This window comes from Temnothorax curvispinosus, unplaced genomic scaffold (genome assembly GCF_003070985.1).
Source record: "Temnothorax curvispinosus isolate PA1 unplaced genomic scaffold, ASM307098v1 QBEX01004771.1, whole genome shotgun sequence".
Lineage (NCBI taxonomy): Eukaryota > Metazoa > Arthropoda > Insecta > Hymenoptera > Formicidae > Temnothorax > Temnothorax curvispinosus.
This window is the reverse complement of record NW_020214551.1, coordinates 553230-578582: the sequence shown is the minus strand read 5'-3', so window position 1 is coordinate 578582 and position 25353 is coordinate 553230. Positions and strand designations below refer to the sequence as shown.

Genomic DNA, 25353 nt, shown 5'->3' with positions numbered 1-25353 from the left:
CACATGCAAACAGAGTGGAGTAGCTGAAATAAAATTTTGGTTTTGAAGGTGTACATAAAAATGGATTTTGATTCTAGCTGGTGTTCTCTAGACGAGATCTCTTGCATATTTTTTAAATGGGAACAAATTTTTTTAAATCGAGAGAAACCATTTCCAGCGAGAAACATATATACGAGACAGTCTTCGTAAAAAACTTTTTTATTGAATTTTTACATACTAATACAATATAATTGTAGAATGATCAAATTTTATCTGTACGCACACATGCATTCATGTTATCCGCGGTGATAATGCAAATTACGTAAAAAAAAATGGACAATTAATCTCAGAAAAAAATGTATAACTCGTCATCTTAATGTAAGTACTATGTAGCTACGTATGGGTTTTGTGCAAAAACAAGATCATTGGGTATTACTATACCATTCTCTCTATTGATTTTGAACGTCCATGTATAAAGTTCAACGTATTCTGTAATATTACAGAATATAGCCGTATGGCTTTCTCCATAATCGTATCTCATTAAAAACCCATTGAGGAACTCCATGTTCTGTATTACTTATCAAAATTGATTACTTATCGAAACTGGATATTTCTTGTTCATATAATCTGTTTCATAATTAAGAAATTATGGAAGAGACTAAAGAACTCAGAATCACCTCTCCAAAAATTATTGCAGTTATCTTGTGCAATACAGATTTTCCCGCATTACTTTTAAATAACATACATACATAAATATTAATATATATAGTTCAATCATCAGCTGATCTTTTTGTTTTCCTTTGCCTTGGGCTTTGCTTTGGAGTTCTAGGTGATTTATCTGTAAACAAAACATGATTTGTAATAAACTTTGATATTATAATGCTCTTTATACGATATTTTCTGACACAATGATACAAATTAATCAAGAAATTTGTAATAGCTATTTATACTATTCACGATAGCAATTAAGACTCAACAGTGAGATTTGTTATCGTTAAATTGGAAAGAAAAATAGCCAAACAGATTTCTGATCTTTCTATTACTTACTGATTCTGTTGAGAGTTTCTTTTGGCAACCAATCGTAATCTACATTGTTAGGGTTGGATGTACCCATTTCTACTGGTGCTTTACGAGTGGTAGAAGAACGCGATCTGCGTCCCAGAGACGATAATAATTGTTGACCTCCTACGAGAGTTAATATAACACATGCTGCGAGGAATACATAAAGGAAAACAGTTTCTCCATCAAGACCATCGTCTATCTCTATAATTTGTATGGTTTCATTAAAGACCGCTTCATTGTAGGAAATTCCATTCTGCAAAAAAATATAATACATCAATACGCGAAAAGTAATATATTCCCAAACATACAGAGTTAAAAAAAGAGTTTCTGTGATGAAGGATATGTGATACTCATTGAAATAAATGAAGAACCTGACTAACATGCATTAAAATAATTGATTTTGCCAAAAACAGAATTTTCAGATCAGTTTTAATAATGTAACTCTACTAAACGCTTTTTTTAACACTCTGTATGCAATATCATATCCCACAATATAACATCATACGTACTGCATCTTTATAATTCAAGTTAACGTTCAAGCCAAACGGTCTTCCAGCAAAACTTTCGGATGGTATGAAAGAATAAGCTAAGGTAGCTTCGTGCTTGGGCTTCACAATCTTGTTAAACGTAAACGTGGAGAAATTTTGAATGTAAAAATTAAAGTCCATTGCATAGCGGAAAGAGGCGTCCAGCGACTCCAAGACAAAATCGTTTTCACCCTTGTTAGTGAAGCCCACAAGAAATTCTACTATATTTCCAGCTGGCAATTCTGTCAAATTCACAATAAATTTTAGTATTACAGAAAGAAACATCGTACATTTTAATCTCAATGTTGAAAAATTCAATACCAAGGGTAGACAATGTATTATGAATAGGTTTTGTGAAAAGTATCGTTGTATCAGCATCAGCTGAGGCATTACTAGTATCCTCCTCCGTTTCTTCCTCAGTTATTATACTTCCTTCTTCACCTTCCACATCAACAATATCGTCGATACTCTCATCTTCTTGAGCTTGGACATATCCTACAAGTATAAATATAAACGTAAGGATCTATAAAATTTCAATATATTTAATATTATCTTTAAGTAATTTTATAAGTGACATATTGTGCAAAATTGATCTCTGCACACAGCAGCAATAGTTGTAATAACAAATTAATATATTTTTAATACGTAAAGTCAATATTTAAAATGTACCTTATAAAAATACTCAATTCTCATTAGTAATATATAAATTTACATATTAAACCTGAATCAAAGTGCGAACTTTTGCACAATATTAAGTACTTCATTCACGATAAAAGTGTTTCAATACCCTAAACATACGCATATAAGAATTGGCATAAAAATGAAAAATAGAAAATTTGCAAAACATCAGGAAATGCCATTTGATCACGTAAATCGTCCGTCTAAGAATATTTAACTGAATCATTACGGCGAGAAAGAATTGAAAGTTCAAATCAGATGTTATTTCATGCTTGTGATCTTTACGCGTATTATCTCGCACGATATGTCACGCGAATAAATTGTAAATCGTATTACCTCCGTTCGCCGCGAGTGCGATCGTCGAGACGATCGCGAATAGAAAAATGTTAAAGTTTCTCATTTTATTCCGCTGCTCGGCCGGCACCCTTCTGTTAAGAACACTGACCAATTTCGTGATCAACATCCACTCACGACGACACAACTGGTCCTACAGTGCTCCGACATAACCGTGCAAACTTATTATTACCACGCACCGCCACCGCCGCGTGCTACGTGGAAGTTCGGCATGGTAGTCGTCAATTCGTCAACGTGGAACGTGAACGGTACCGCGGCGGCCGCGGCGTACGAGTCGAAATTACTAGTTCAGTGCCTGTCGCCTACGTTTTCCCGAACGTTATGACCCTAAAAATACGTCGAAATATTACTAGTTCGCCTTGATGATAACAATTTTAAAAAAGATTAAAAAATTTTAATTAAATTTAACAAGGAAATACAAGATATTTAAATACAAAGTTTTAGTGGATATGATAACAATTAATTTTATAAAATTAATAATTTTTAAATTCAACAAGGAAATATTTATATAATACAAAGTTTACAAACATATATGTATTTTTTAATAAATAATAATTATTTTACAAGATTCAACAAGGAAATAATACAAAATCCGACTATGAATACCATCCAAGAAATCCTAAATTCTCAAAAGGAAGCGGAATCAGCGAACCAATCACGGGATCGTTCTATTGGGATTGGCGGTCGTGACGTCACCAAGGCAAAATGGCCGGAGAGAGTAGGTCACTTGTCACAATACAATACGACGTATGTGCTTATTTATAAATTTCAGTAATTAAAATAAGACTGCCCATAAGTGAAATATGCAATTTTACCAATTCGACGCCTTCATGCCGCAATTCGATTTATTTATGTGGCAGCCGGCGACCTACTCTTTTTAGTTCTGTTTTTGCCACCAGATAGCGTATCGCAGTTTAGCCATTCCCAATAGAACCCTTTGCAGTCGGATAATCTGATCACCCTGGATTTAACCAGATTGTTGGCTATTCTAACTAGCTTCCAGGGCTGCGTTCAGAAACGTCACCTGGGTATACACGGGTATACTCCCTTCTCCTTCTAACTCGCTGAGATAGAAAGAGAAGGGAGTATACTCGTGTGTACTCGGGTGACGTTTCCGAACGCAGCCCAGGGGGTCGATTGTGTATCTTGATTGAAATAGGTGAAAATTACGAAAGTGAGGAAATTCACTAGCGTATCTACGCTACCACGTGACCACGTGACGCTGACGACGAACGACGAAGCGCAGGAGCCGTAAGCAAGCCGGTAAAACGCACGTGTCCGTTGCAGAAACGTGATAACGTTTATTAACCTGAGACGCAAATGTGGTGCCTGTTCAGAGAAACTCAACACCTCAACCTTGGAATCTGAAAACGTCGGTTGTAAAGCTCGACTGATCCAATCGCCGAAGAAATTATCCGATCGACATGGAAGCGGTCGAGGAGAGCGAGCCCAACGTTCTTCGCGAGATCGCGAGTGAGGAGGAGCTAGCGCAAATCCCGAGAGAATTAACGAGGAAAATCAATGCCCATTTTAATGCAAAGTTCGAGGAGTTTATAACCGCGGCGGTTATAACTAAGGCGGTTTTCAAGACCAGCCGAAAATGGTTGGGTAAGCTGGACGCGCCGTTTTGAATTTTTAACAGCTTCAAATATTTGAGGCACGCTCGTTTTATTTACATACTTCTGAAATGCCGGCGCTTTTTATGTACCTTTCTCGAATTTAGGTTTCTTCTAACAATACTTTCGTTACTCGAGACTCAATGTAAACTTCTTTAGTCTCAAACATCGAAAGCCATAATTCATGGCCAAAGTTTATCTCAAAATAAAGAATTTTGCATAAATAAATGGAAGGCTGAGAACTTTATATCGTATGTTGACTTACAGAGCAAAATTTAGAGACGGCGCAGAAAGAACTTGCAGAACAGAAGTTGGATCTTGACGAGTGTAGAGGAAAGTTGAAGCTAGCGGAAAAGAGCAATACAGAAGTATGTAGCAATCTTGAGGAAGTGAAAATTGAAGTGCACAGATTACAGGAATCTGTCAAACGGTAATGTTACGTTCTTACGATTTCTAATATTGATATATTAAAAAAAAATTTATAATATTTTGATAACTAATAATATAATTACTGTATAAAGTAGCAAGAGACTAATGTTTATTCTTAATGAAGTGTTATCAACATTTAATATCTTGTACGTGGATTTGATTTAATGTGGATTACAGGTTGGAGAAGGAAAATTGTGAATTACGTAGGCAGAGAGACACAGTTACGGATGAGGCTAATGCATTACAACTGCAAGTTGAAAGGCGAGATACCGAAATTGAAAGAATGTGTACCGACGTGTCCTCTTTAAGCTCTCAGCTTCAAACTGCCATTGCGACCAAGTGCCAAACTCTTAGACAGAAATACTCGCGTCGTAAACACAATTGTGTAAACAGTATGAAACTCTCTTCGGATGAATCCAAGGAGCTATCACGTTGCAGTTTATCGACGCTTCCTGTAAAGTATTATAAAAAATCTATTTTTTATAATAATATTTATTGTAATGTTATTTTGTGTATTAAAGTTTTATATTTTATCTTTGCAGAATGAAATACTACTAAAAATATTAAAAAATTTAGATCTGAAGACGTTATGCCGCATGAGTAACGTAGATAAACGCTTCAAAAATTTAACACAGGACCCTGAACTCTATACACGTTTGAACATGCGATATAAATCTAAGAAATATATGTGCGATATATTTTGTTATTTTACACCTAGATGTAAATATTTGCAACAATTAGATCTTACAGGAAGCTACTTTGATGATAATGATTTCGTAAACTTTCTTAGTAATTGCGGCAGCTGTTTAACGCATTTATGCTTAAGGGATTGCCACATACGACAGTTAAATTCCGTCCTACTGTCCTTTGGAATTTCCTGGACATGCAAAAATTTGAAAGGTATATGCATATAGTAAATGTATATAATTGTCAAGATTATGGGTAAATTGCATAACAACTAATGCAAATTTTTTTTAGAATTGGATTTAAGTGAATTACATTGCGACAAATTTTCCTATCTCGAGAAGCTAAATAATTTGGAATGCATCAATATTGCGGAGCTGGAAATTTCTACAAAACATGTTTGTAAAACACTTAAAAATAATCCACAGATACGAGAGGTAGAGTTGGGAGAATTGAATGATCCAATTTTAATAGAATTAGGAAATTCGTGTCGTGACTTGGAAGTAATAAATACACCGTTGTTTATCTGCTCAGAGGAGCAAGGAGTAAGTTCATCAAATCCCATTACATCTCAGGGCATTAATGCTCTCGCTAACTGTAAGAATTTACGAAAAGTAATCCTTTATTTTGTGTAAGTATATGCGCTACATTTTCTTTTAAAATACATATTATTGTATTCTTTATTGAAATTTGTTCGCTTCTCTTGCGAGCATCTTGAAAAAGTTACATGAATTTTTTCTTCGCAATTAAAATACTGTACTAATTATATGATTTTTGTTACAGAGACGAATGCTCAATTACTGATGACACATTTAGATTACTTTCTTCTTGTCAACACTTGCAAGAAATTAATATTGATTTCGACTCCTATCCTGATGTTTTCACTGATCACCGGTTGGAATTACTAGCGCAGTGCAAAAACTTAAAAGAGTTAAATCTTGAAGGCGCGAAACTTGATATACCTGATAAATATTCAATTATTTTGAGACAATGTCCTAAACTGCAATACTTTTCTCTCATCATCAGGTCCGATAATATAAGTGATCAATTAGTTAATCAGTGGAAGGAAAGATATCCGCATGTGTCCGTCTATTTGCCCGCATGTCGTCATTTTCTAAAACTATACATACATAATTCAGAAAGCACAACTGATAATTCAGAAAGCGAATAACGTTAAACTTTGCATATTCTTTTAATCTTATTTTAAGAATATATTTTTATTTTTTAAGAAAAATGTTTTTTTTTCTATGTTATAGTTATATCCTGATCACTAAAAGACGTAAATAAGAGACGAAGTAAATGATTCTAGCTGTTCTAAATATCAGAAATGTAAAAAACCAATAACTTTCTTATTTAAAATAAGTGATGGCCCGACAGAGGTCTCTACCGTGACTCCTGCCGACCCTTAATGGCGGACGACCAATCCGTATCCTGCAGCCTCGGTGTCCTATCCCTCATTAAAGGATCCCTAGGCGTTTCCCGAAGCGGAATCAGCCGTCATTTGCACTTATCGTGCACCCTGCGCACAGCTGATTGGGTCTGGATGAGGTGACGAATGGTGACGAACAAACGTAAACTGTGTCTGTGATCAAATGCATTTCTGATGAAAACATCTTTACGTCTTGCATATTTTTTTATTTGCGTGGATTTGACAGGGAAGACACTTCTATGATTTGGAACAAATGAGACTGATCGACGTCTTGCATTCAATGCTGTTGTGTGAGCTAATCATGCACAGCTATTTTCATATTATGTCTATGCTGTAATTCTATTTATACACGTCTTCCTTTCGTCTGTTATCATACTAAATGTATCTGGAAAAATTATTCAGATTGGATTGTACCTGTGTTTTGACTTTCAAGTCACAATGTGAGTATTATTATACTTGTATGGTAATAATCTAACCTCAACATACCTGTCCACCAATATCTTAAATTATATATTTTGTGTATATATATATATATATATATATATATATATATATATATATATATACACACACACACATATATGATTAGATATTGTTATGTTTTAACATTTAAATTTCACATTTCCTTTCTATTTCAACGATATATGTAGTTGCTTCGTTATTTACAGATACTGGATTCAGAAGTCTAGAATGATGAAAGTTTGCTTCTATCTATTTAGAAAACTTTTATTTCTCGAATAGGTACCATTCCTAGTGCAAGAAAATGAATAATCTCTCTGGGCAATTTCGCAAGACAACATGGGATCCCATTCTCATAATTTCCCAGATAATCGCCGTGCAGACCGTTATGTATCTTTGCCTTGGATTCTGGATTTGGATTGTCGCATCGATATTGGGCTGGACAAAGTCGTTGGATTATGTGTTTCAATATAAAGAGATACACGTTCGTGATTTTGGAGGGCAGCTAGTTATTGTTATGTTTGTCCTAAATGCCTTCGTAGGCGCTCTTGCATTATGGTGGCTAGTGCAAAGAACAAAATTATGCATGGACTTTGCGTGCACGGCCCATTGGATTCATCTGATCTGTTGCTGGGCGTACAACGGAACTTATCCAACGTCTTTTAGCTGGTGGTGTTTAAATCTCGTGTCGTTAAGTATAATGTGTGTCTGCGGAGAATTCCTTTGTATGAGAACAGAACTGCAAGCTATACCTTTAAGTATGAACAGTCAAAAGACAGCCTTATGAGATGCGAATGCAGATGAAGTATGTGAGTTAAAGAAAGATGAATCTTGAATAAATCTTTTCAGTAAAATATATTCTCATCATTAGTGTTAAAATTTCTATTGCAATAAAAATTAAATTTGTTAAAACTATTATTTAAATCTTCAAATGTGTTTAAAAGATGTTTCTTGTACACAAATTCAATCTTATGAAGATTAATACACATCTAAATCTCATTATTTGCATTTATAAAAGAGTATCTTTCACTGACTTTATTGGAGTATCAATAAATTTACTAAGTGCTATATGTTCAAGTACTTGTATTTTTGGATTCAGTATATACGTAGATTCAATATATAAATTTATAAATGTTGAACAATATTTTTTTTTAAAAGAATTTAGTAAACAAATCCTAATCTTGACACCCAACTTGTGTATTAATTATTAAATATTTATTCAAATATAATTGAGTTGCATTAGGTACCGGTTTTATTTTACATATTTACTGCAACAAACATCACATTCTAAAGTACACTTATAAATTAACAATTAAATATAACTACTCATGTACAGTGTTCGTCTAATGATGGTCCTCCTTATAAAAGCGCAGACCACAGTAGCCACAGATATGATTGCCTGGTTTATCCTGCAAAGGAAAGAATAAAATAAGTTCACTTTTCTTATAAATAAAATTTGTTTTATTATAACTTAGCATGCTACTCATTTTAATATTAACACAAATCTTACCAGATTTATATAAACTTTAGGATGTCCAAGAGGACCTCCGCCACCGTCGCAAGCTATGATTCTATCTTTCTCGGGCGACGGCGGTACTTCATCTATCAATTTAATCGCCCAATTTTTGTTAACTTCTTTCGGCCTGTCCAGAAATCTTACTAGTCGATAATCGTCTTTCTCGAATACCTGATGAAGTGTGATAAGAAACGATTATTAAAGAGAAACAGTATTTATTAAAGAAGTCATGAAGGACAATACTAGAAAATGAGTTTACGGTTCATTTGGTAATCGATAAATAAATCAAATATATACTTTCATAAATATGTATCGCTAGATCTGTGTGAATTTCGTTATTTGAACGAGTAGAATGATTTCCAATATTTTATATAAGGAATGTTTTGACGAGTGAACGAGGGATATCTCACCTGACCAGTATGAGTAACCTGAGTATCTCCTTCGTCCGCGGTTGCGTATGTGCGTTGCGCTATCGCGTTTATCGTGGATACATTTCCTCTGTACAATTTATTAAAAGACGCACATAAACCGTTGAGTTTTTTCGTTGCCATGTTCAATATCTATTATTAATTATCAGCGATAATATTCAGTAACCCATTGAAATCTTTTAAAGGGTGGACGGGAGAGTGATGATTTTGCCTGATTGATCTTGGAGACCTCGCGTGGTGGAAGCCCGAGACTCCGGATGCAGGTCTGTCAACGCCGAGAAAGTAAATACCTAAGTTAATTAAGGACATTGTTGTTTAGTGTTATTTTTAAATCTCTCGATATTCAAATAGCATTTTTAAAAGTTCATATTCAACCTTGGTATTTATGTCGCACACTTTTACGAGTTTTTTTTTACTGATACCATTGTTATTTCTTACAGATGCGTCACCGTGAGCTCAGCAATTTATTTTAGCCTTTGGAAAGAATACGCAGCTGCATCGACTTAATCCCGACCTTTTTGGAAAATCTTTTTACGCTGATAATTAAATAAGATACCGTCTCAAGTTTTGAAATTTTTTCGAAGAAAGGAGAAAGAAACCCCATAAGAAAGTTAAGGACAACAAGAGAAAATTCCACATTTAACAATTTAAATAATTTTGTTTTTTAAAACACAGAGAGAGGAACTTTCATTAAATTTTACAAAAGCTTGCTAAAATTATACGCGATCTCTCGAATAAATGTTTTATATTACGCCGTAGACTTTTTAAGTTCTTTTTAATTGTGAAATTACATTAAAATATTTGTTGAAAATAAATATATATAATATAGATTTAAAAAATTACACAGGTATTTATTTTAGACAAGATATATACTTCATCCACAAGTATATATTTAAAATACAGAAGACAATAGAGAATTATTACTTAAAATGAGACATACCAATTGATCCTCGCAATGTCTAGTTTATAAAATAATTTACGTTCTAGTTTATACAATAATTTACATTTGTTGTTAATCTATCGGAAAATTTTTCGAATATTTGAAAATATCGTTCAATTTAGCGTAACTTTGATTTATCTTGTTTTTAGAAACTTCAAATATTGTTACGTAAACGTTTTTTGTGCTCTTCAGCATGTCTTGGAGAATCCCGCGGCAAGTGATGTGACCAATAAGCATTAGATATATCTTACTTGCAAACCAAGTCACGTTCGTCTAGCGAAGTTATAAAACACGTATTACAACGAAGAGCGCGTCAGTTCGTATGTACCATTTATTAAACGTACTTCTAATACGATGCTAATGCGCATTTACTAGTAGTTTGAATCAAAGTTCGACACTGTAAAATATTATAGATAGAAATATTCGTATAATAGTGTGTCGTATTAATTCAATAAACACTCGAGTTTACAGAACATTTAAGTTCTTCTCTCCGTATATACTGCAATTCTTGTGTGATAATGACACATTAGAACATTATCTATTTCTGTCTAATCTATCTCTGTACTTGCAGCGAAAATGCGTGTTCGACCTGGATGACGCATTGACTTTAACATCGTATAGTTTTTATCGCGTGATAGGAGTAGTTATCGATGCGTCGATAGTGCACACAGTTATCATGATAAATGCAGAAGTCTGAATGGTTTCTTGTCTTGAGGTGGGAACTTGAAGAATTAATATTGGTATATATATACACACGTTTTTATATACATGTACGTGTATTGTGGATTTGAATACATCTAAAGAAGAAAACGAACGAAGAGGATTATCGAGAAAAATATCAATGGCAATTGATTAATGACGCTGAAAGGACTGGCGTGCACTTTTAAAAAACTTTGTCTTGCACACACATGCACATACATGTGCGTACGCCGGCACGCACACATATGGAGTTGGAGTCGAAACGTGCCGATAATTTTAAATGGTAAAAATAATATTCTACTATAACAAGATATTGGCTTATTATTGGATTGTCTTGATTAAATAAGAAAGATAACGATAATAAGCTATTGATTAAATTAAAAATAACTATATACGATTTAATTAAATTAATGAAAGAAAGTATAAGATTGAGGGAGAGAAATTAAATAGCGAGATTCTGGATTTCCGAAGATGTTTTTGCCGACGTTCGTCAACAAAACATATTTGGCGGTTCTGCTACTGTTACTGCTATACTTCATCGGGATGGATCTGCTACTCTATTTCAGAGTGCAGAATTATGACATCCGCCCACGTGCGAACAACACACAGGCATTGCCGTATCGCTCGCCCATCCTCTGCGATCTGAATCCGATTTGCACGGTGACGGTGAAGGCCATGATGCTGGACCACCCTAATCATTATATCTTAAGTCCCCTGGCGTCCCTGGTGGATTATCTGCTGGGTATCAGTCGCTCTTGGACCTGGTTGACGCCGAATGCCATCAGCGTCTCCCACGTGATAATAGCCATAATCGGCGCCCGATGCATCACGCGGAGTTCTCTCTTCAGCAGGCAAGTGGGCGTCGTGTTGTTCCAAGTCAGGGCCTGGATGGACGATCTGGACGGGCACGTGGCGAGAACGAGACTCAATATCAAAGGCGAGAAGTCCGACGTCGGCTCCATCGGCTTCTTCGTGGATGGCATTTGCGACGCTCTCGGTTGCATCGCTCTCATAGTCGCATTATTCGTCTTCCTGAGGCGCAACGCCAACGATTGCGCCAATTACGAGCGACCCGTGCGAGCGCCGTTGCTACCGTCGCTGCCCCACAGTGCCGTCGCCTCCAACTCGTACTGGAAATCGCCCCTGTATAACATGCTGATAGTAAGCTTGCATTTCTCCTTAATAAGCATCGCTTGGAACCGATACATATCCTTGTATCAGGATCTCCTGGAGATCGACAATAAAAACATTCCTCCGATCGACCGGGAAGATTTCTACGATAGACAGACCGTTGTCTACAGAAGTTCCGCCTTTTGGGCCATCACTCTCGCCTGGAAGATGTTCAACTTTCACGCGATGATGGATTACATGCTCCTGGCGATATTTCTGCCCGGAAATCTGCGATGTCGCATCCAGGAGTACGTCAGGCTTACATGGTGGCAGATACCCGCCATTCTGTCGGTGCTCACATTCATCAGCGAGCTTCATTATATTAACGCGTACGCTTATGTGAAAATATTAACGATAAATTAGAGTTAATTAGGGTTTCTTATTTTCTTCGGTATAGATTTGTCATCTATGATAATTTATTGTTCTCGTTACCGCGACGCGACATTTCATGTTCTTGTTTTTTTTATTGTAATTTCAATGACAATTGCTCAAAATCTTATCGCTAAATTGTTTTGAATTCTTGTTTTTCAAATGATAATTAATATAATTATATGATTAAGAGCTTATTACATACAAGTTTTTTCTGTAACTTTAAAAATCTAATTTAAATATTAATTTAATAACATGATTAATTTAATAATAACAATTTACATTATATATTAAGTTAGTCATAACTGTTATGATAACAATCAAGTAATAGAAAATGTGCCAATACAGGCTGGATCAGCTCTGTGCCTTTATATAATGATATTTTTTGCGTCAATTTATGTACATTTTTCGTTTTGCAAACCATGCGCTGTTACTGTCAATCTTAAAATGCAGTTTGAAGTTGAAGCTAGAATAATATATATTATCACATAATTTATAATAATTTAATAACACAAATACTAATACGCATCTTTAATAATTTAAATTCTCTTTTTTTAAAAGAGGGAAAATAAGCTCCTCAATTAAAAAAAGAATCTGCATTAAAGAATTTAAAGAATTTATGGAATTTTCTAATAATTTTGAATTGAAATCGAGGAAGTGCAATAAAGTAGTTTTTATGAAGAGACCGCCTGATTAATTTTTGCTCCAACTTCGATCTAGCTTATATTAAAAATAATTTGTAAAGGAAGTGTGGGATGTTGAATATGCTTTATAAATGGATAAATATACATTTTTCGCACATGAAATGGTCTCCGTATCTATTGACAGATGTATTTGTATCAAGCGCCATTTCTTTTGCATCATCAGCAATTTTCAATTTGCCAACCTCTGGCCAACTTCACATCTCTCTCCAGTCTCCGCTTTATATTAGAAAGAGAAGACAATACTGGTCAAGATTTTTTTTCTCTTTCCAACGCGCGGTCTGTCAGCCGTAACGATTGACGCAGATAAAGACAGAAGTCAGTAAAGTCGAGGACGAGTGATCGGAGTGACTATTTTTATCTCTCTTTACTTCGAGAGGACCTTGAATGCTCGGTCTCTGTCGGCGCGAGTACAACCTGCTGAGCGCGGCCGTGCATCGCCGAACTTCTCTTTCTCTCTCTCACACTCTCTCACTCTCTCTCTCTCTCTCTCTCTCTCTTTTTCTCTCACATGACTGAAATGCGTGCATTATATGGTGCGGTGTCGTACGGGTGAAAATAGCTCGCGTACATATGTACACACACATTTCGCACGAGGACCCATCGCACCGGATGAGAGTATCGGACGGCAGCGATTTTCAATCATGAGGGCCGTCGTCCGCGGTCGCTGTCGCGCTCTCGCGTGATACAAGAAAAGTGCTCCGCTCTCCGCGTTTGACGTATGAGAAGATGGTGACTGACCGATAGCGCGCGAGGCCTTTGATGATAACGCAAATCCCGAATATTTCCACTTGCTGCCGCGGCCGCGCAGCAAAGATAAGAGATCCGCAATCGTGCGAGGAATGGGCGGCGGGTCGTCGTCGAGGGTATCGTGAGCGTCGCTCCGAGGCACCGATTATACGGTTTGTATTCGCCGAGACATTGCTCATTGCATTATTTGTTTCTCGCCTCGCCTCGATCGCGAGTATCGCGATGCCGTGTGACAGCAGCACCCAGCACCTCGACGAGCCGTGAGTCGTGAGATCCATGAAGATCGTGATGACGACGGATCTCCGCGACGACGGTACCCTTTGTACGTACGTGGCTCGCGAACAGAATATTTTCAGCCGAAGGGAATTGGCCGTAGGCCGTTAGGTAAAAGCTCGACGTGAGTCGCCGTCACGCGTAGATCGCAGCAAAAAATTCCAAGATTTTCCTCCGCGAGCTTTCAAAGTATTTCCTCGTTTTTATATTTGCTCGTATATTTGCTGGATTCGTCGAGACAAGATCGGACTGGATTGAACGTGTTATATAATTATACTGCTGATTATATCGTTCTACAAAGTAATATAGATATAGCTTTACATATAGATATTTTTTTTCAAATGACATTTTCTCTGCTACTGGTATAAGTGAGATATGTACGCCGATCGTCACCAGTTTTGGCAGCGAATTTTATCATATAAGTGTAGTACGTCTTACATAAGCGATATACATATTATAAATAATCCCAAGAAGTTAACCTATAAAGTTGTATCTCCAGAATCCACTTGTGCACATTGCAGATATCGCAAGAGAGTGATTCAGTGAGAAAATTATGACCTCTTCAAAGTAATTTGAATCGCAATAAATTTCTTACAATGTCTCATTGCGAGGAAGATGCGGCGTCCCCTGGTTTTCACCAATTAAGCATCACAAGTAAGTCTTGTAGTCTTCCAGATGTGATAAGACATTCTCAAAATGTATATTGTTACCGTTTGTTTATTGCAAATGTTTTGTTGCATTAAAAGGAATATAATTGCACTAAAGAAGAATGTCTAAAAGAATTTCATAGTGAAAAGAGAAGCAGAAGGAATTTATAATATTACTATGTGAACGCGACTATTATTATTTTTTGTCTTTCAAGTTCTGTTCTTATCATACATGATCTCTGATCAGATGTTTTCTTATCTCAATTGTGTCTTTAGCGGAATTGATATCAATTATCAGTTTGTTAGCTGTTACATATGCTGTGATATTTATTCATAGAAATAATGCAAGGATTGGATGAAGTAACCAATAATAGTCAACTTTCTTTTATTATATAAATGTTTTGTTCTATAACGTTCTAATTCTTGTTGTACAAATGTATCTATTGAAAAGAATATATAGATATAAAATAAATATGACAATTCATTTTTATTTACATTTTTATAACAAATGCAATTTATCTTCTATTAAATATTCAATGTTTTATATTTAAAAAATAATTTAAAAAATTTTGTTTTATGTTATAAATAGATACCAGGGTTGCACGATTGTTTTATCTACATTAATAATGATATTTATTCTAGTTGAAGGAGCGATACTGAGGAGTTCAACCTTTTTGAAGCCTAATCCATACATAGAGTTCTCAGTTGATGATAAAAGTCCTCGTAAAACTGAAGTGTCAAAGTCCACATATCAGCCAAAATGGAACGAGGAATTTACTATACTCGTTACACCATATTCACAATTGCATTTTCGATTACTTGACCATAGTACATTTCGCAAAGATACATTGATAGGAGAAAAACGGATAAACCTGTTTCAAGTGTTATCGCATTATAATGGGAAACTAGAAAATTTAGAATTGACGTTTGATTTAATGAGCGAGAGCAAGCACGATTCTCAACTGTGTAAAGTCGGTGAATTGATTACGGTATTCGATGGACTTAGAATTGATACCACTAACGAGATACCGGTGAATGTTAATGAACCATCTTGCCAAATACAATCTGATGGTAAGAAAAATATAGTTAATACACAAAAAGTGTTGGAAATTATATTAATATTTATAAAAGAAGTTTGTTTAAAAGAGAGATATTAAATACTGCTACTGTATATCACAATACTCTTTTTTTTCTTCTATTTTTTTAAATATCAAATTGTATCATTTTAGGTGCCGCAAACGATACACTTAATAACCGAAGTATTCTCAATGGTGGAGTCCGTGCACGAATGAGATTACATAGTTCGGAGAATCTTGCACCGTCTATATATCGTGGTTTGACAAATATTCACCTTAGTCCCAGTTACAATGGTGGAAACAGTCAAGCAAACAGTAACAAAAATGTTGGATTTTCTACTACGATCCCAAATGCGGATGGTACATCGAGTAGCAACGTTGGTAATAGCCCCAGCAGTAGCAGCCTTTCCACAAGTATCTTGGTGAACGGCCACGCGATTCCAATGGCCGATAAATCTATGATGTCGCCAGGAAACCGGCATCCCACGGACGTACGAACTTTCGCAGGCAGATCGACCGTTAAAGAGCAACCGTCGGCGTCGGCTAATTCATCGGAGGGCCGAGTGTACACATGGAGTAATTACAGCAACGTGGATCAATCCGCGATAGTTAAATCGGATTCACGTGGCCCACTGCGATCAGAACAGTCTCCTTCAATAATACCTGGGCAACAGATTTGCGCGGATGTCCGTGGGATTCCTCGGCAAGATCAATCTATGCTTTCTAACATGGACAGTTCCAGTGCTTCTCAAACAGATGCGAGTGCATCGTCACTCGTGGACGCATGTGGCGGTGCTGGTGCACTACGGATAGAACAACCGATCGTCGCAGCTCATCCAGATGGCCGTGTAATGACACGTTCGGAACAATCGACGAATGTTCTTTTAGCAGATGATCTGCACGATTTGCGCGGAGCGAGACAATCGGATCAGTCTGCAAACATTCGACGAACGAGTATGTCAAATGAGGATCAACGCGCGATGAGACAACAGTCAGAACAACCCACGAACATTCGTGTGACCGAGGATCTGACGCGGGGAATGAGGCAACCCGAGCAGTCCATGAGTGTTCGTGCGGGTGAGGATTTGCGTGCGATAAGACAGTCGGAGCAATCTACGAATGTTCGCCCGCAAGAAGATTTGCGAGCTCCACGTGCGGAGCAATCGATGAATGCGGCGCCGCTTGTGGATCTACGTGTGGGACGCGAAACCGCATCGCGTAGTCAACAAAACGCGAGTGCCCCACTGACAGATAGTCGTGCTGTAGTTTTTCGATCGGAACAATCGGCAGTGATCCCTCTCACTGATGGACGAACAATTCCTATTGTGGAACATATGTCTCCTATTGCGCCACCAGATTCTCGTTCCAGTATACCGCGAATTCCGCAGACCGCACCTTCATTGTCAAATCAATCCGTCGCTGCAGCCGTACCTGGGCAATCTGTCACGCAACCAGGATCCTCTGTAGTGCTCGCTGAAGATATCAGTCATTCCGAAGAACCGCTACCGCCCGGTTGGGAAATGAGATACGATTTATATGGGAGAAGGTAATATATATGTCGACTAAATGTCGTAACAATTTATGAAATTTTTATTTCTGTCTTATATCTCTCCTTTATGCTATTAGATACTATGTCGATCACAATACTCGAAGCACATCTTGGGAGAGACCACAGCCTTTGCCTCCTGGATGGGAAGTTCGTCGAGATCCAAGAGGTAGAATTTATTACGTTGATCATAATACAAGAAGCACCACGTGGCAAAGGCCAAATACGGAACGATTGCAACATTTCCAACATTGGCAAGGTGAAAGACAATATGTCGTTCAACAAGGCAATCAAAGATTTCTTTATCCTCAGGTAATCAGACTGATTGATCTATAAAGAGATGAATAAAATAATAAATGTGATTTTTTACTGTTTAAATTATTTTAATATAAGAAAACTAAAGTAGATTCTGCAAAATTTATACTAATGTCATTATATATATTATATTATTGCCATAGGCTCACGGTAGTCAAGCTTCTGCCGGCCCATCGACGTCTATGGTTGATGACGACGACGCTCTGGGACCATTACCGGCTGGTTGGGAAAAACGGAAACAACCAGAAGGAAGAGTTTATTATGTAAATCATAAGAACCGTACTACGCAATGGGAGGATCCTCGAACGCAAGGTCAAGAAACTGGAATGGACGAACCACCATTGCCGGACGGCTGGGAAATACGATTAACAGAAGATGGAGTTCGATATTTTGTGGATCACAATACTCGAACAACAACATTTCAGGATCCGAGACCTGGTGCGCCCAAAGGGTTAGTGTCAAATATATTACGTCAAGCGCCTAGTGCAAAATAAAACATAATAACTATAATCTCCTGTTTTTCTTGTGCAGCCCGAAAGGCGTATATCGCGTTCCGAGAGCATACGAAAGATCATTCCGATGGAAACTGTCTCAATTCCGATTCTTGTGCCAGACTAATGCGCTGCCTAATCATATTAAGATTAGTGTTAGTCGGCAGACATTGTTTGAAGATTCTTATCATCAAATAATGAACGCGGAAGCTTTTGCACTAAGACGGCGATTATATATAATATTTAAAGGAGAGGAAGGTCTGGATTATGGAGGTGTATCTAGGTATGATATACAAATATATAATAAACTTATTGATAGAGAAAAAGAAAGAAGAGTATATTGGAGTACGTTATATTGTACTGTCAGATGTTAATTTTTTTGCTACATAGAGCCACTATGTTTCGTGTAATCATACATTCACTTCGTACGAAAAGTCATAGTACCGCATCTATATAGCGTTCCTTGTCTGTTGTGAAGAAATTAATCACTTTTAATTTTCAGGGAATGGTTTTTCTTATTAAGCCATGAAGTTTTAAATCCGATGTATTGCCTATTTGAGTATGCCAATAAAAGCAATTACAGTTTACAAATAAATCCAGCATCGTATGTCAATCCTGACCATTTGCAGTATTTCAAATTTATAGGAAGATTTATTGCAATGGTATGTTTCTATTTTACAAATGAGAATTTCTGTTTCCTTTGTTTTGTACTATATTATATGAAAAAAACTCTTGTTCTTTCAGGCTCTTTATCATGGCCGATTTATATATAGTGGATTTACGATGCCCTTTTATAAGCGCATGTTGAATAAAAAATTAGTAATGAAGGATATAGAATCCATTGATCCGGAATTCTACAAATCCCTCGTGTGGATAAAAGAAAATAACATCGATGAATGTGGCCTAGAATTATATTATAGCGTGGATTTTGAGATTCTTGGTCAAGTGATACATCACGAGTTGAAGGAAGGTGGTGATAAAGTTAGAGTAGGTGAAGACAATAAGGAAGAATATATCAGGTATATATTTTCGTAACAGAGATGATTGTAATTTAGAAAATTATAAAAAGAAAGAAAATTACATGTGTGCGTATGCGCGCGCGTGCATACGCATGCACGCATTTGCCAAGAGACAAGTTTTCACTCGTGAATATTCAACAGGTTGATGACAGAGTGGAGGATGACAAGGGGTATAGAGGAACAAACAAAAGCATTTTTAGAAGGCTTTAATTCAGTCGTGCCACTTGAGTGGCTCAAATATTTCGATGAACGTGAACTGGAGCTCATGCTTTGTGGTATGCAGGAGATAGACGTTGAAGACTGGCAGCGCAATACTATTTATAGACATTACACTCGTAACAGTAAACAGATCCTCTGGTTTTGGCAGGTACGATTCTTAATGTCATTACATCAATCTTTATTGCAATTATGTCCAATGTCACGTTCAAATATGCGCTGTTTGTGTTTTAGTTTGTGACGAGAACAGATAGTGAAAAAAGAGCTAGATTGTTGCAGTTTGTAACTGGTACTTGTCGCGTACCGGTTGGTGGATTTGCCGAACTGATGGGTAAGTTATAAAGAAACAAGATTACTTTTTCTATTGAAAATGATAATAGGTTGTCTATCCTATTTTATAGATATGGATTTGATAAGAAAATTAGTAAAGAGATTATTAATTGAAAAATAAACTGATTAATATTATTATTTACTAATTTAAGAATTGTTAATTAAGAAAGTTTGATGTCTTTTAATAATAATATAGATTTTGTGCTATATTATATTACGTTGTATTACAGGGAGCAATGGGCCGCAAAGATTTTGTATAGAGAAATTCGGAAAAGACACCTGGCTACCAAGATCACATACCTGTTTCAATAGACTAGATTTGCCACCTTATAAAAGCTACGACCAATTAGTAGAGAAACTCAACTACGCAATTGAAGAAACGGAAGGTTTTGGCCAAGAATAATTGCAAACATATTAATTAATGATCAATGTGGTAGGTACACTACATTTCTGTACGATTAGTGGATGACAAAAACAAAATTTAACGTGGTGTCAGAAACAGATATAAACGATTCTATGCTACATTCGAAATCTGTTTGAGGCAGCTATAATTAACATTGTAAAAGTTGCAAATAATTGAAAATGTGTATAGATATATTGTTCCAAAAATTTGTATGAAATGTCGTAAATTATATGCAAATAATGTAATAATCTATACCACTATTATAATTTATTCCAACATATTTCATATTTTATTGACATTTTTAACTTAATCATAGACATTGAATAGAAATAAGAGATTGCAAGTTACTAAGATATAAAATTTATAATAAAATTAACAATAATATAAATACACATTAAGAAATTAGGTGAAAATGTACAATTTAATGTTTCTTTGTAGCATATATACATACATATATATATCAATTAAAAAAATTATTTTAATATCTAGAAATTAGTTTTTGTTTTTATTAAAAGGAGGCATTTGTATCATTTGTATTGTCATTTATTTTGAGACTTATCGATACATTGCATATTACCTCACAAATACAATATGAAATTATCTAAAAATATTATAGTAAATATTTTTCGCTGTATTTATAGTAATGATATATTTTGGAAATCCTGCGATTGTAATCAGAAAATTGTGCATTTGTTTATAATTAATATTTTATGTATATACATAACATTTATGCGGTATAATCACAATAATTTGTGTATTACTGCACATTGATTCATAATGTATTGAATATTATTTAATTATCCATAAGAGATACCTGGATTTATTGAGATTGATCAGCGTGCAACATTTATTTAAGTGTCGAGGTAATAAGTAATAAAAATACATGCTGCATAAAATGTTGAATATGTTGCTATGACAGCAATATATTAATATTTTTGATAGAGCATGTTTTTTTTTATGTTCTTGTAATATATAATATATCTATTCATATAAATATATTTATAGGTAATATGGATTCAGTGCTTTATTGTGTGCACGCATCTTTTATTGTTTTTCTCACATTCTGATATTCTGGCTGTTTTTAATAAAAAAAGGGAGATACAATATATCTCCCTCGATCTCTCATTAGACAAAATTCGGAGAAAATAATGCAATTTATAAATTGTATGCACGCGCGGTATCATAAAAATTTTATGTATAAATCGAATTTGTTGTTGCCTGTACAAAGAATTGCGTAATTAATATTTTTGTATTTAATATTATACTTCGCGTGTGTTCAAAAAGGAATCTTGTCTCAAAACATTTATATTAAAAATCAACATTTTAAAATAAATGCAAATGCGATACATAGTACTATGATTAATATCAGACATTTGAGATTCACATAATACAAGGTTAAATCTTTAACATCGAACCACTTATTTCTATTTTATATTTCCAAGTGAGACGATTCGGTTGTGTAAATTTGACAATATTTTTTTGCATAAATTATGAATTTTATTAACACATGTATGTATATATTAAATGTGTACAGAATATTCCATCAAATAAAGAAAACTTAACGGTTAAAAATTAAAGAAGTGCTTCTATCATCGATTTAATTTAATTTATTGGTACTCATACACTACACGGGTATGTTTTATATATTAGGAATTAACACTATGACTTTTCTTTATCTACTTGTTATAATTTCGGATTGGGACCGAAAAACTTTTCCCATGGAAAACGATTAAGAATCGAATCTTGACTATTCACGTTATCTTTTGCAGATTTCCACTTTTGAGTAAAATCCTTCAGTTCACCTGTAATTGAAAAATTTTCAAATCAGATGCTTGCCATTACTCAGTTATACAATATCAATTAATGAAGTTTGTATAACAATTTTCTTCTATAATTAATTTTTATAATAGCAATAAAATTGTTATTTGTCACAATTGAGTCTCAAATAAACATACATAAATTTTTAAATAAGCACAATATTAAGAACTATAATTATACGTTTTTATTCATAACTATTATATTCAGTATATCCTTCATAGATACTTACTTTCATCCATATTAATCAAATCTTCGGATCTTGTTTCAATACCATTTTTATCTTTTTTTATAGTAACAACATATGTTTTATCGCCTATTTCCTTTGAAATGATCGTCTGCTCATTGCCTTCAGTATCTCTGATTACTTGCTTTTTTTCTACAGTTCCATCAGGTCTACGTATAATCTCCTTTCTAACAGATCTTCCAATTGAGAAATTACTTGGTACGGAAGATTTTTTCGTTTCCATATTTCCTTTATTCCACATCTTTGAAAATTCTTCTGCAGAAACTCTATAAAATGAATTATATGTAAACACTTATCTGAGATATACAATAAAAAATTAAGGAATGATATTGCAGTTGTACCTTCCATCTAAATCTGTATCTATTTTCTGTTCAAATGGTACATCTGTGATAGCAAATTTATCGGGCTCAGGTTTCAGCAACTTGTCGCGCAAATTGCTATCCTTTTCAGGTGCGGCAAATGGTAACGCTGCAATGGCTTTATCATCTACAAAAATTGTTTTCTTACTTAGAACAATATATTAATAAGTTCTTATAAATAAGAAAACTTTGATAATTAGAAGAAAATTCTGAGTATCACACTTTTATTCATAAATAAAGCATATAGAATGATGAATTTTCCATCGGATGAACATACCAAAAGGAATATTACTAAAATTAAAAAAATTTTTCAACATGTTGTCAATCTGGGATTCAAAGTAAATCGTCATTTCAAGTGGGTCGCTAAACATGTTAAACTGTAAACCGATCTCAGGATGCCTGGAAAACAAAGATTAAAATTAAATTTAAAATTCACTGAAAATGTCTCCCGACTATAAAAGTATTCGTTTCTTTACCGAAAGTTGTCTATATCGTCATCGTCGTCGTCGTCTTCATCACTTTGCCAAATTGGATTCCGAAAACGTTCTCGGTGCAAATCATGCTCGCCAAATCTGAAATATATACCAATAGACTGTAATCTAAAATTGCTGATGCAACATATCGTGGTCTTGGAAGTTATATATTTTCTTTGCGAGCCACATTTATCAAAAGCCAACTCCACATAAAAAAAATTTTTTTTGAGCAATTTCATCACTACTGACAGCAAAATTCTTGCATATTTTCTAACCTCCAAATACACCACCTCTAGCATTTAATTACTGTTTTTAGAGTATCGAGCGGTGAGTTTTGTCTTTCAAATCTTCATTTTTATACAAAAAGACATAAAATGAGTGTAGTTGCATCAAAATAAACTGAGAAACACATAAACTTAACGCCTATATACATATACATGTTTTTCATGAAGCACGATGCAAGTCCTTACCCGTTTGTACCAGGCTCATTGCGACGTCTCACACCGAGGAAATTTCGGAAAAAATCGAAAAATGACATTTTCAAAGCAATTAGCGATTATATAGCGGCAGCGCAAATAAATATCAAAATATCACGACCTAGCGTAAAAAATTGCATCATGTTTGTTTCGACTTTCGACGCATGCGTGAAATATTGTGAAATAATCATCATGATTGATTGGTCCATTTCCTTATGCACATGTGTATGGACCAATCAATTTTCTTATGCTTACGCGTTATGCGTGTGTGTGCTCCCCGCTTTTATCTGGGAACTATCCTTCTATACTCGTCTATTTATTCTTTGATTATACATACATCACTTAACCTAGTGCATTGTTTATATTTTATTGTCGGTTGAATAATATGGGTATCCATCCATTAAGCATAATTTTAGTAAAAAGCGACAGTAAAGGTGACAGATTGTTATTTCGATATCCACATATGACTAACCATGTAAGAGATTCTAATCAGTGTACGAAACGAAAGAATCCTTATTCGTTGACCAATACGGAAGATTTATTACAGGTCTTTGTTTTTATTTAAACAATGTGGAATATTTTCGTGAAAATTTCTTTGTAGGCCACTTTAAAAAAAAATTCCTCTTTTAAAATGTATAATGATTATTAATTTGGTGATATGTTGTATTTCATTCAACAGTCTTTGCCGTTTCCGACGTCAAACATAAGTAATGGAAATTTAACTGGTTTAACGGATGAAGTTCTCTCCACTTTATTCGCTGTAAAGCCAGAATTATGTGAACAGAAATTTGAATTAAAAGTAAATGATGTTCGCTTTGTTGGACATCCAACTTTGGTTCCATCTCGTGGCTTGAAGGAAGTAAACTCCTCTATGCTTTTCAATATAGTTTTTGCACTACAAGCACAAGCGAGTCATTCGATAGTAAAGTGTTACTATGATCTAAGCAAAAGGTAACATGATATTTCGGCATATGCGTAAAGAGTGTGTTATAAAGGCCTGTGTCCACGATGCTACAACTTGGTCCAAGTTCTCGGACCGAGGCAAAGTTATTGAAACTTGGAATCGTAGACACACTGAACTTGGATGCAAAACTGGTGTGTCTACGATCCAAGTTTCAGTAACTTTTCCTTGGTCCGAGAACTTGGACCAAGTTCTAGCATCGTGGACATAGGCCTTAACATATGGAAGTAGCATTTAGATGTGTTTAGATTGGGCATAGCATTGAGACACGAAGAAAAAAGATGTGGTTTTTTAACCGACGAAATAAAGATAATGGTATCGACACACGATGAGATTGCTGGAAGGTGAACAACTTAACTACTTATTTATTCTTTTTTAGTTTATAGCCATGTTTTATTTTAAACTATATACTTTTAGATCTGAAGGTGAAAGTGACTGCGATGAATCACCATATGAGTTAATCCTTCAAAGAAGCTCGTTGGCACGTGGTTTAAAGTCCGTGTTTAGCAATCTCAGCTCTTCTGGCATTGTCAATATTATGATTAACAAGTGGATCCAAGTACGCTTCTGTCTTCCGCAAAAAGTTCATCAATCACATAAAAAAGGACTACTTATAGATCCCGAGATTATAGACAGGTTTGTTAAATAACATTGTTATATCTCAAATACGAGATATATAAAGTACATCTGTGCGAATAAAGAAATTTTATTATAGTAGTTAACTCTACACAGAAAATTTTATCTTTACATCTTTACAAGAAATGGTACATTTAACCGATTTTTTGTATGCGAAACTTTTCAATTATTATATTTAAAATTACGAGTATATATTAGGTTGGCCAATAAGTCCGTGCGGTTTTTTATAAGTAAAATTTATAAGTAAAAAACCGCACGGACTTATTGGCCAACCTAATAT

At 35.1% G+C, this 25353-nt stretch overlaps 8 protein-coding genes across 15 annotated transcripts; 5 read left to right on the top strand and 3 right to left on the bottom strand.

Moving 5' to 3' along the window:
- Nucleotides 1–180: 180 nt before the first annotated feature.
- Nucleotides 181–2824, bottom strand: LOC112453933 (translocon-associated protein subunit alpha). Its single transcript, XM_025014977.1, has 5 exons — nucleotides 2583–2824; nucleotides 1890–2063; nucleotides 1551–1810; nucleotides 1027–1294; nucleotides 181–817 (listed from the first exon to the last, which is right to left on the bottom strand). The coding sequence occupies exons 1-5, from the start codon at nucleotides 2707–2709 to the stop codon at nucleotides 750–752; spliced, it is 897 nt and encodes a 298-aa protein (XP_024870745.1). The 5' UTR covers nucleotides 2710–2824; the 3' UTR covers nucleotides 181–749.
- A 1026-nt stretch (nucleotides 2825–3850) lies between these two features.
- Nucleotides 3851–6681, top strand: LOC112453968 (F-box/LRR-repeat protein 2-like). 4 transcript variants are annotated; one of them, XM_025015043.1, is made up of 7 exons: nucleotides 3851–4208; nucleotides 4484–4646; nucleotides 4823–5099; nucleotides 5188–5545; nucleotides 5624–5960; nucleotides 6113–6355; nucleotides 6586–6681. In XM_025015043.1, the coding sequence occupies exons 1-7, from the start codon at nucleotides 4025–4027 to the stop codon at nucleotides 6614–6616; spliced, it is 1593 nt and encodes a 530-aa protein (XP_024870811.1). In that variant the 5' UTR covers nucleotides 3851–4024; the 3' UTR covers nucleotides 6617–6681. The 4 variants fall into 4 exon arrangements, with proteins under 4 accessions (XP_024870811.1, XP_024870810.1, XP_024870809.1 ...); XM_025015042.1 differs by lacking the exon at nucleotides 6586–6681 and having other exon boundaries at nucleotides 5188–5333; nucleotides 5436–5545; nucleotides 6113–6554; XM_025015041.1 differs by lacking the exon at nucleotides 6586–6681 and having other exon boundaries at nucleotides 6113–6554.
- Nucleotides 6682–6793: 112 nt separating this feature from the next.
- LOC112453970 (protein SYS1 homolog) lies at nucleotides 6794–8132 on the top strand. The gene is made up of 2 exons (XM_025015049.1): nucleotides 6794–7198; nucleotides 7427–8132. The coding sequence occupies exon 2, from the start codon at nucleotides 7522–7524 to the stop codon at nucleotides 8002–8004; it is 483 nt and encodes a 160-aa protein (XP_024870817.1). The 5' UTR covers nucleotides 6794–7198; nucleotides 7427–7521; the 3' UTR covers nucleotides 8005–8132.
- A 314-nt stretch (nucleotides 8133–8446) lies between these two features.
- On the bottom strand, nucleotides 8447–9362 carry LOC112453971 (NADH dehydrogenase [ubiquinone] iron-sulfur protein 6, mitochondrial). The gene is made up of 3 exons (XM_025015050.1): nucleotides 9144–9362; nucleotides 8728–8904; nucleotides 8447–8626 (listed from the first exon to the last, which is right to left on the bottom strand). The coding sequence occupies exons 1-3, from the start codon at nucleotides 9282–9284 to the stop codon at nucleotides 8561–8563; spliced, it is 384 nt and encodes a 127-aa protein (XP_024870818.1). The 5' UTR covers nucleotides 9285–9362; the 3' UTR covers nucleotides 8447–8560.
- Nucleotides 9271–12868, top strand: LOC112453969 (ceramide phosphoethanolamine synthase-like). Of its 3 annotated transcripts, none has more exons than XM_025015046.1 (3): nucleotides 9271–9443; nucleotides 9602–10421; nucleotides 10673–12868. In XM_025015046.1, exon 3 carries the CDS (start codon nucleotides 11272–11274, stop codon nucleotides 12331–12333), a length of 1062 nt encoding a protein of 353 aa, XP_024870814.1. In that variant the 5' UTR covers nucleotides 9271–9443; nucleotides 9602–10421; nucleotides 10673–11271; the 3' UTR covers nucleotides 12334–12868. The 3 variants fall into 3 exon arrangements, with proteins under 3 accessions (XP_024870814.1, XP_024870816.1, XP_024870815.1); XM_025015048.1 differs by having other exon boundaries at nucleotides 9602–11083; nucleotides 11367–12868; XM_025015047.1 differs by having other exon boundaries at nucleotides 9271–9424; nucleotides 9602–12868.
- A 670-nt stretch (nucleotides 12869–13538) lies between these two features.
- On the top strand, nucleotides 13539–20328 carry LOC112453942 (E3 ubiquitin-protein ligase Su(dx)). 3 transcript variants are annotated; one of them, XM_025014999.1, is made up of 12 exons: nucleotides 13539–13942; nucleotides 14585–14717; nucleotides 15353–15781; nucleotides 15940–17332; nucleotides 17413–17644; nucleotides 17791–18098; nucleotides 18179–18421; nucleotides 18641–18800; nucleotides 18883–19157; nucleotides 19299–19524; nucleotides 19608–19704; nucleotides 19934–20328. In XM_025014999.1, exons 2-12 carry the CDS (start codon nucleotides 14660–14662, stop codon nucleotides 20104–20106), a joined length of 3594 nt encoding a protein of 1197 aa, XP_024870767.1. In that variant the 5' UTR covers nucleotides 13539–13942; nucleotides 14585–14659; the 3' UTR covers nucleotides 20107–20328. The 3 variants fall into 3 exon arrangements, with proteins under 3 accessions (XP_024870767.1, XP_024870769.1, XP_024870768.1); XM_025015001.1 differs by lacking the exon at nucleotides 13539–13942 and adding an exon at nucleotides 13957–14112; XM_025015000.1 differs by lacking the exon at nucleotides 13539–13942 and adding an exon at nucleotides 13957–14174.
- Nucleotides 20329–21698: 1370 nt separating this feature from the next.
- Nucleotides 21699–23650, bottom strand: LOC112453975 (HCLS1-associated protein X-1-like). The gene is made up of 6 exons (XM_025015053.1): nucleotides 23471–23650; nucleotides 23004–23099; nucleotides 22805–22926; nucleotides 22510–22654; nucleotides 22154–22434; nucleotides 21699–21908 (listed from the first exon to the last, which is right to left on the bottom strand). The coding sequence occupies exons 1-6, from the start codon at nucleotides 23536–23538 to the stop codon at nucleotides 21790–21792; spliced, it is 831 nt and encodes a 276-aa protein (XP_024870821.1). The 5' UTR covers nucleotides 23539–23650; the 3' UTR covers nucleotides 21699–21789.
- Nucleotides 23651–23736: 86 nt separating this feature from the next.
- LOC112453976 (GATOR complex protein NPRL3-like) lies at nucleotides 23737–25281 on the top strand. The gene is made up of 4 exons (XM_025015054.1): nucleotides 23737–24023; nucleotides 24156–24427; nucleotides 24686–24781; nucleotides 24855–25281. Exons 1-4 carry the CDS (start codon nucleotides 23862–23864, stop codon nucleotides 25084–25086), a joined length of 762 nt encoding a protein of 253 aa, XP_024870822.1. The 5' UTR covers nucleotides 23737–23861; the 3' UTR covers nucleotides 25087–25281.
- The last annotated feature ends 72 nt before the right edge of the window (nucleotides 25282–25353 follow it).

What these genes read in the sequence shown, in the direction of transcription:
- LOC112453970 (XM_025015049.1), top strand. Translation starts at nt 7,522, where the DNA reads ATGAATAATCTCTCTGGGCAATTTCGCAAGACAACATGGGATCCCATT.
- LOC112453975 (XM_025015053.1), bottom strand. Translation starts at nt 23,538, where the DNA reads ATGTCATTTTTCGATTTTTTCCGAAATTTCCTCGGTGTGAGACGTCGC. An exon ending in AATGAGCCTGGTACAAACGG is followed by an intron (nt 23,100 to 23,470) that starts GTAAGGACTTGC and finishes TATATATTTCAG; the next exon opens with ATTTGGCGAGCATGATTTGC. An exon ending in TTTTAGTAATATTCCTTTTG is followed by an intron (nt 22,655 to 22,804) that starts GTATGTTCATCC and finishes CAATTTTTGTAG; the next exon opens with ATGATAAAGCCATTGCAGCG.
- LOC112453976 (XM_025015054.1), top strand. Translation starts at nt 23,862, where the DNA reads ATGGGTATCCATCCATTAAGCATAATTTTAGTAAAAAGCGACAGTAAA. An exon ending in ATACGGAAGATTTATTACAG is followed by an intron (nt 24,024 to 24,155) that starts GTCTTTGTTTTT and finishes TTCATTCAACAG; the next exon opens with TCTTTGCCGTTTCCGACGTC. An exon ending in CACGATGAGATTGCTGGAAG is followed by an intron (nt 24,782 to 24,854) that starts GTGAACAACTTA and finishes ATATACTTTTAG; the next exon opens with ATCTGAAGGTGAAAGTGACT.
- LOC112453969 (XM_025015047.1), top strand. Translation starts at nt 11,272, where the DNA reads ATGTTTTTGCCGACGTTCGTCAACAAAACATATTTGGCGGTTCTGCTA.
- LOC112453933 (XM_025014977.1), bottom strand. Translation starts at nt 2,709, where the DNA reads ATGTTGATCACGAAATTGGTCAGTGTTCTTAACAGAAGGGTGCCGGCC. An exon ending in CGCACTCGCGGCGAACGGAG is followed by an intron (nt 2,064 to 2,582) that starts GTAATACGATTT and finishes TTATACTTGTAG; the next exon opens with GATATGTCCAAGCTCAAGAA. An exon ending in AGAAACTCTCAACAGAATCA is followed by an intron (nt 818 to 1,026) that starts GTAAGTAATAGA and finishes TTTTGTTTACAG; the next exon opens with ATAAATCACCTAGAACTCCA.
- LOC112453942 (XM_025014999.1), top strand. Translation starts at nt 14,660, where the DNA reads ATGTCTCATTGCGAGGAAGATGCGGCGTCCCCTGGTTTTCACCAATTA. An exon ending in TAGGAAGATTTATTGCAATG is followed by an intron (nt 18,801 to 18,882) that starts GTATGTTTCTAT and finishes TTGTTCTTTCAG; the next exon opens with GCTCTTTATCATGGCCGATT. An exon ending in TGGATTTGCCGAACTGATGG is followed by an intron (nt 19,705 to 19,933) that starts GTAAGTTATAAA and finishes GTTGTATTACAG; the next exon opens with GGAGCAATGGGCCGCAAAGA.
- LOC112453971 (XM_025015050.1), bottom strand. Translation starts at nt 9,284, where the DNA reads ATGGCAACGAAAAAACTCAACGGTTTATGTGCGTCTTTTAATAAATTG. An exon ending in AGGTTACTCATACTGGTCAG is followed by an intron (nt 8,905 to 9,143) that starts GTGAGATATCCC and finishes ACACTTCATCAG; the next exon opens with GTATTCGAGAAAGACGATTA. An exon ending in CTAAAGTTTATATAAATCTG is followed by an intron (nt 8,627 to 8,727) that starts GTAAGATTTGTG and finishes TTTCCTTTGCAG; the next exon opens with GATAAACCAGGCAATCATAT.
- LOC112453968 (XM_025015041.1), top strand. Translation starts at nt 4,025, where the DNA reads ATGGAAGCGGTCGAGGAGAGCGAGCCCAACGTTCTTCGCGAGATCGCG. An exon ending in TTACAGGAATCTGTCAAACG is followed by an intron (nt 4,647 to 4,822) that starts GTAATGTTACGT and finishes TGTGGATTACAG; the next exon opens with GTTGGAGAAGGAAAATTGTG. An exon ending in GACATGCAAAAATTTGAAAG is followed by an intron (nt 5,546 to 5,623) that starts GTATATGCATAT and finishes AATTTTTTTTAG; the next exon opens with AATTGGATTTAAGTGAATTA.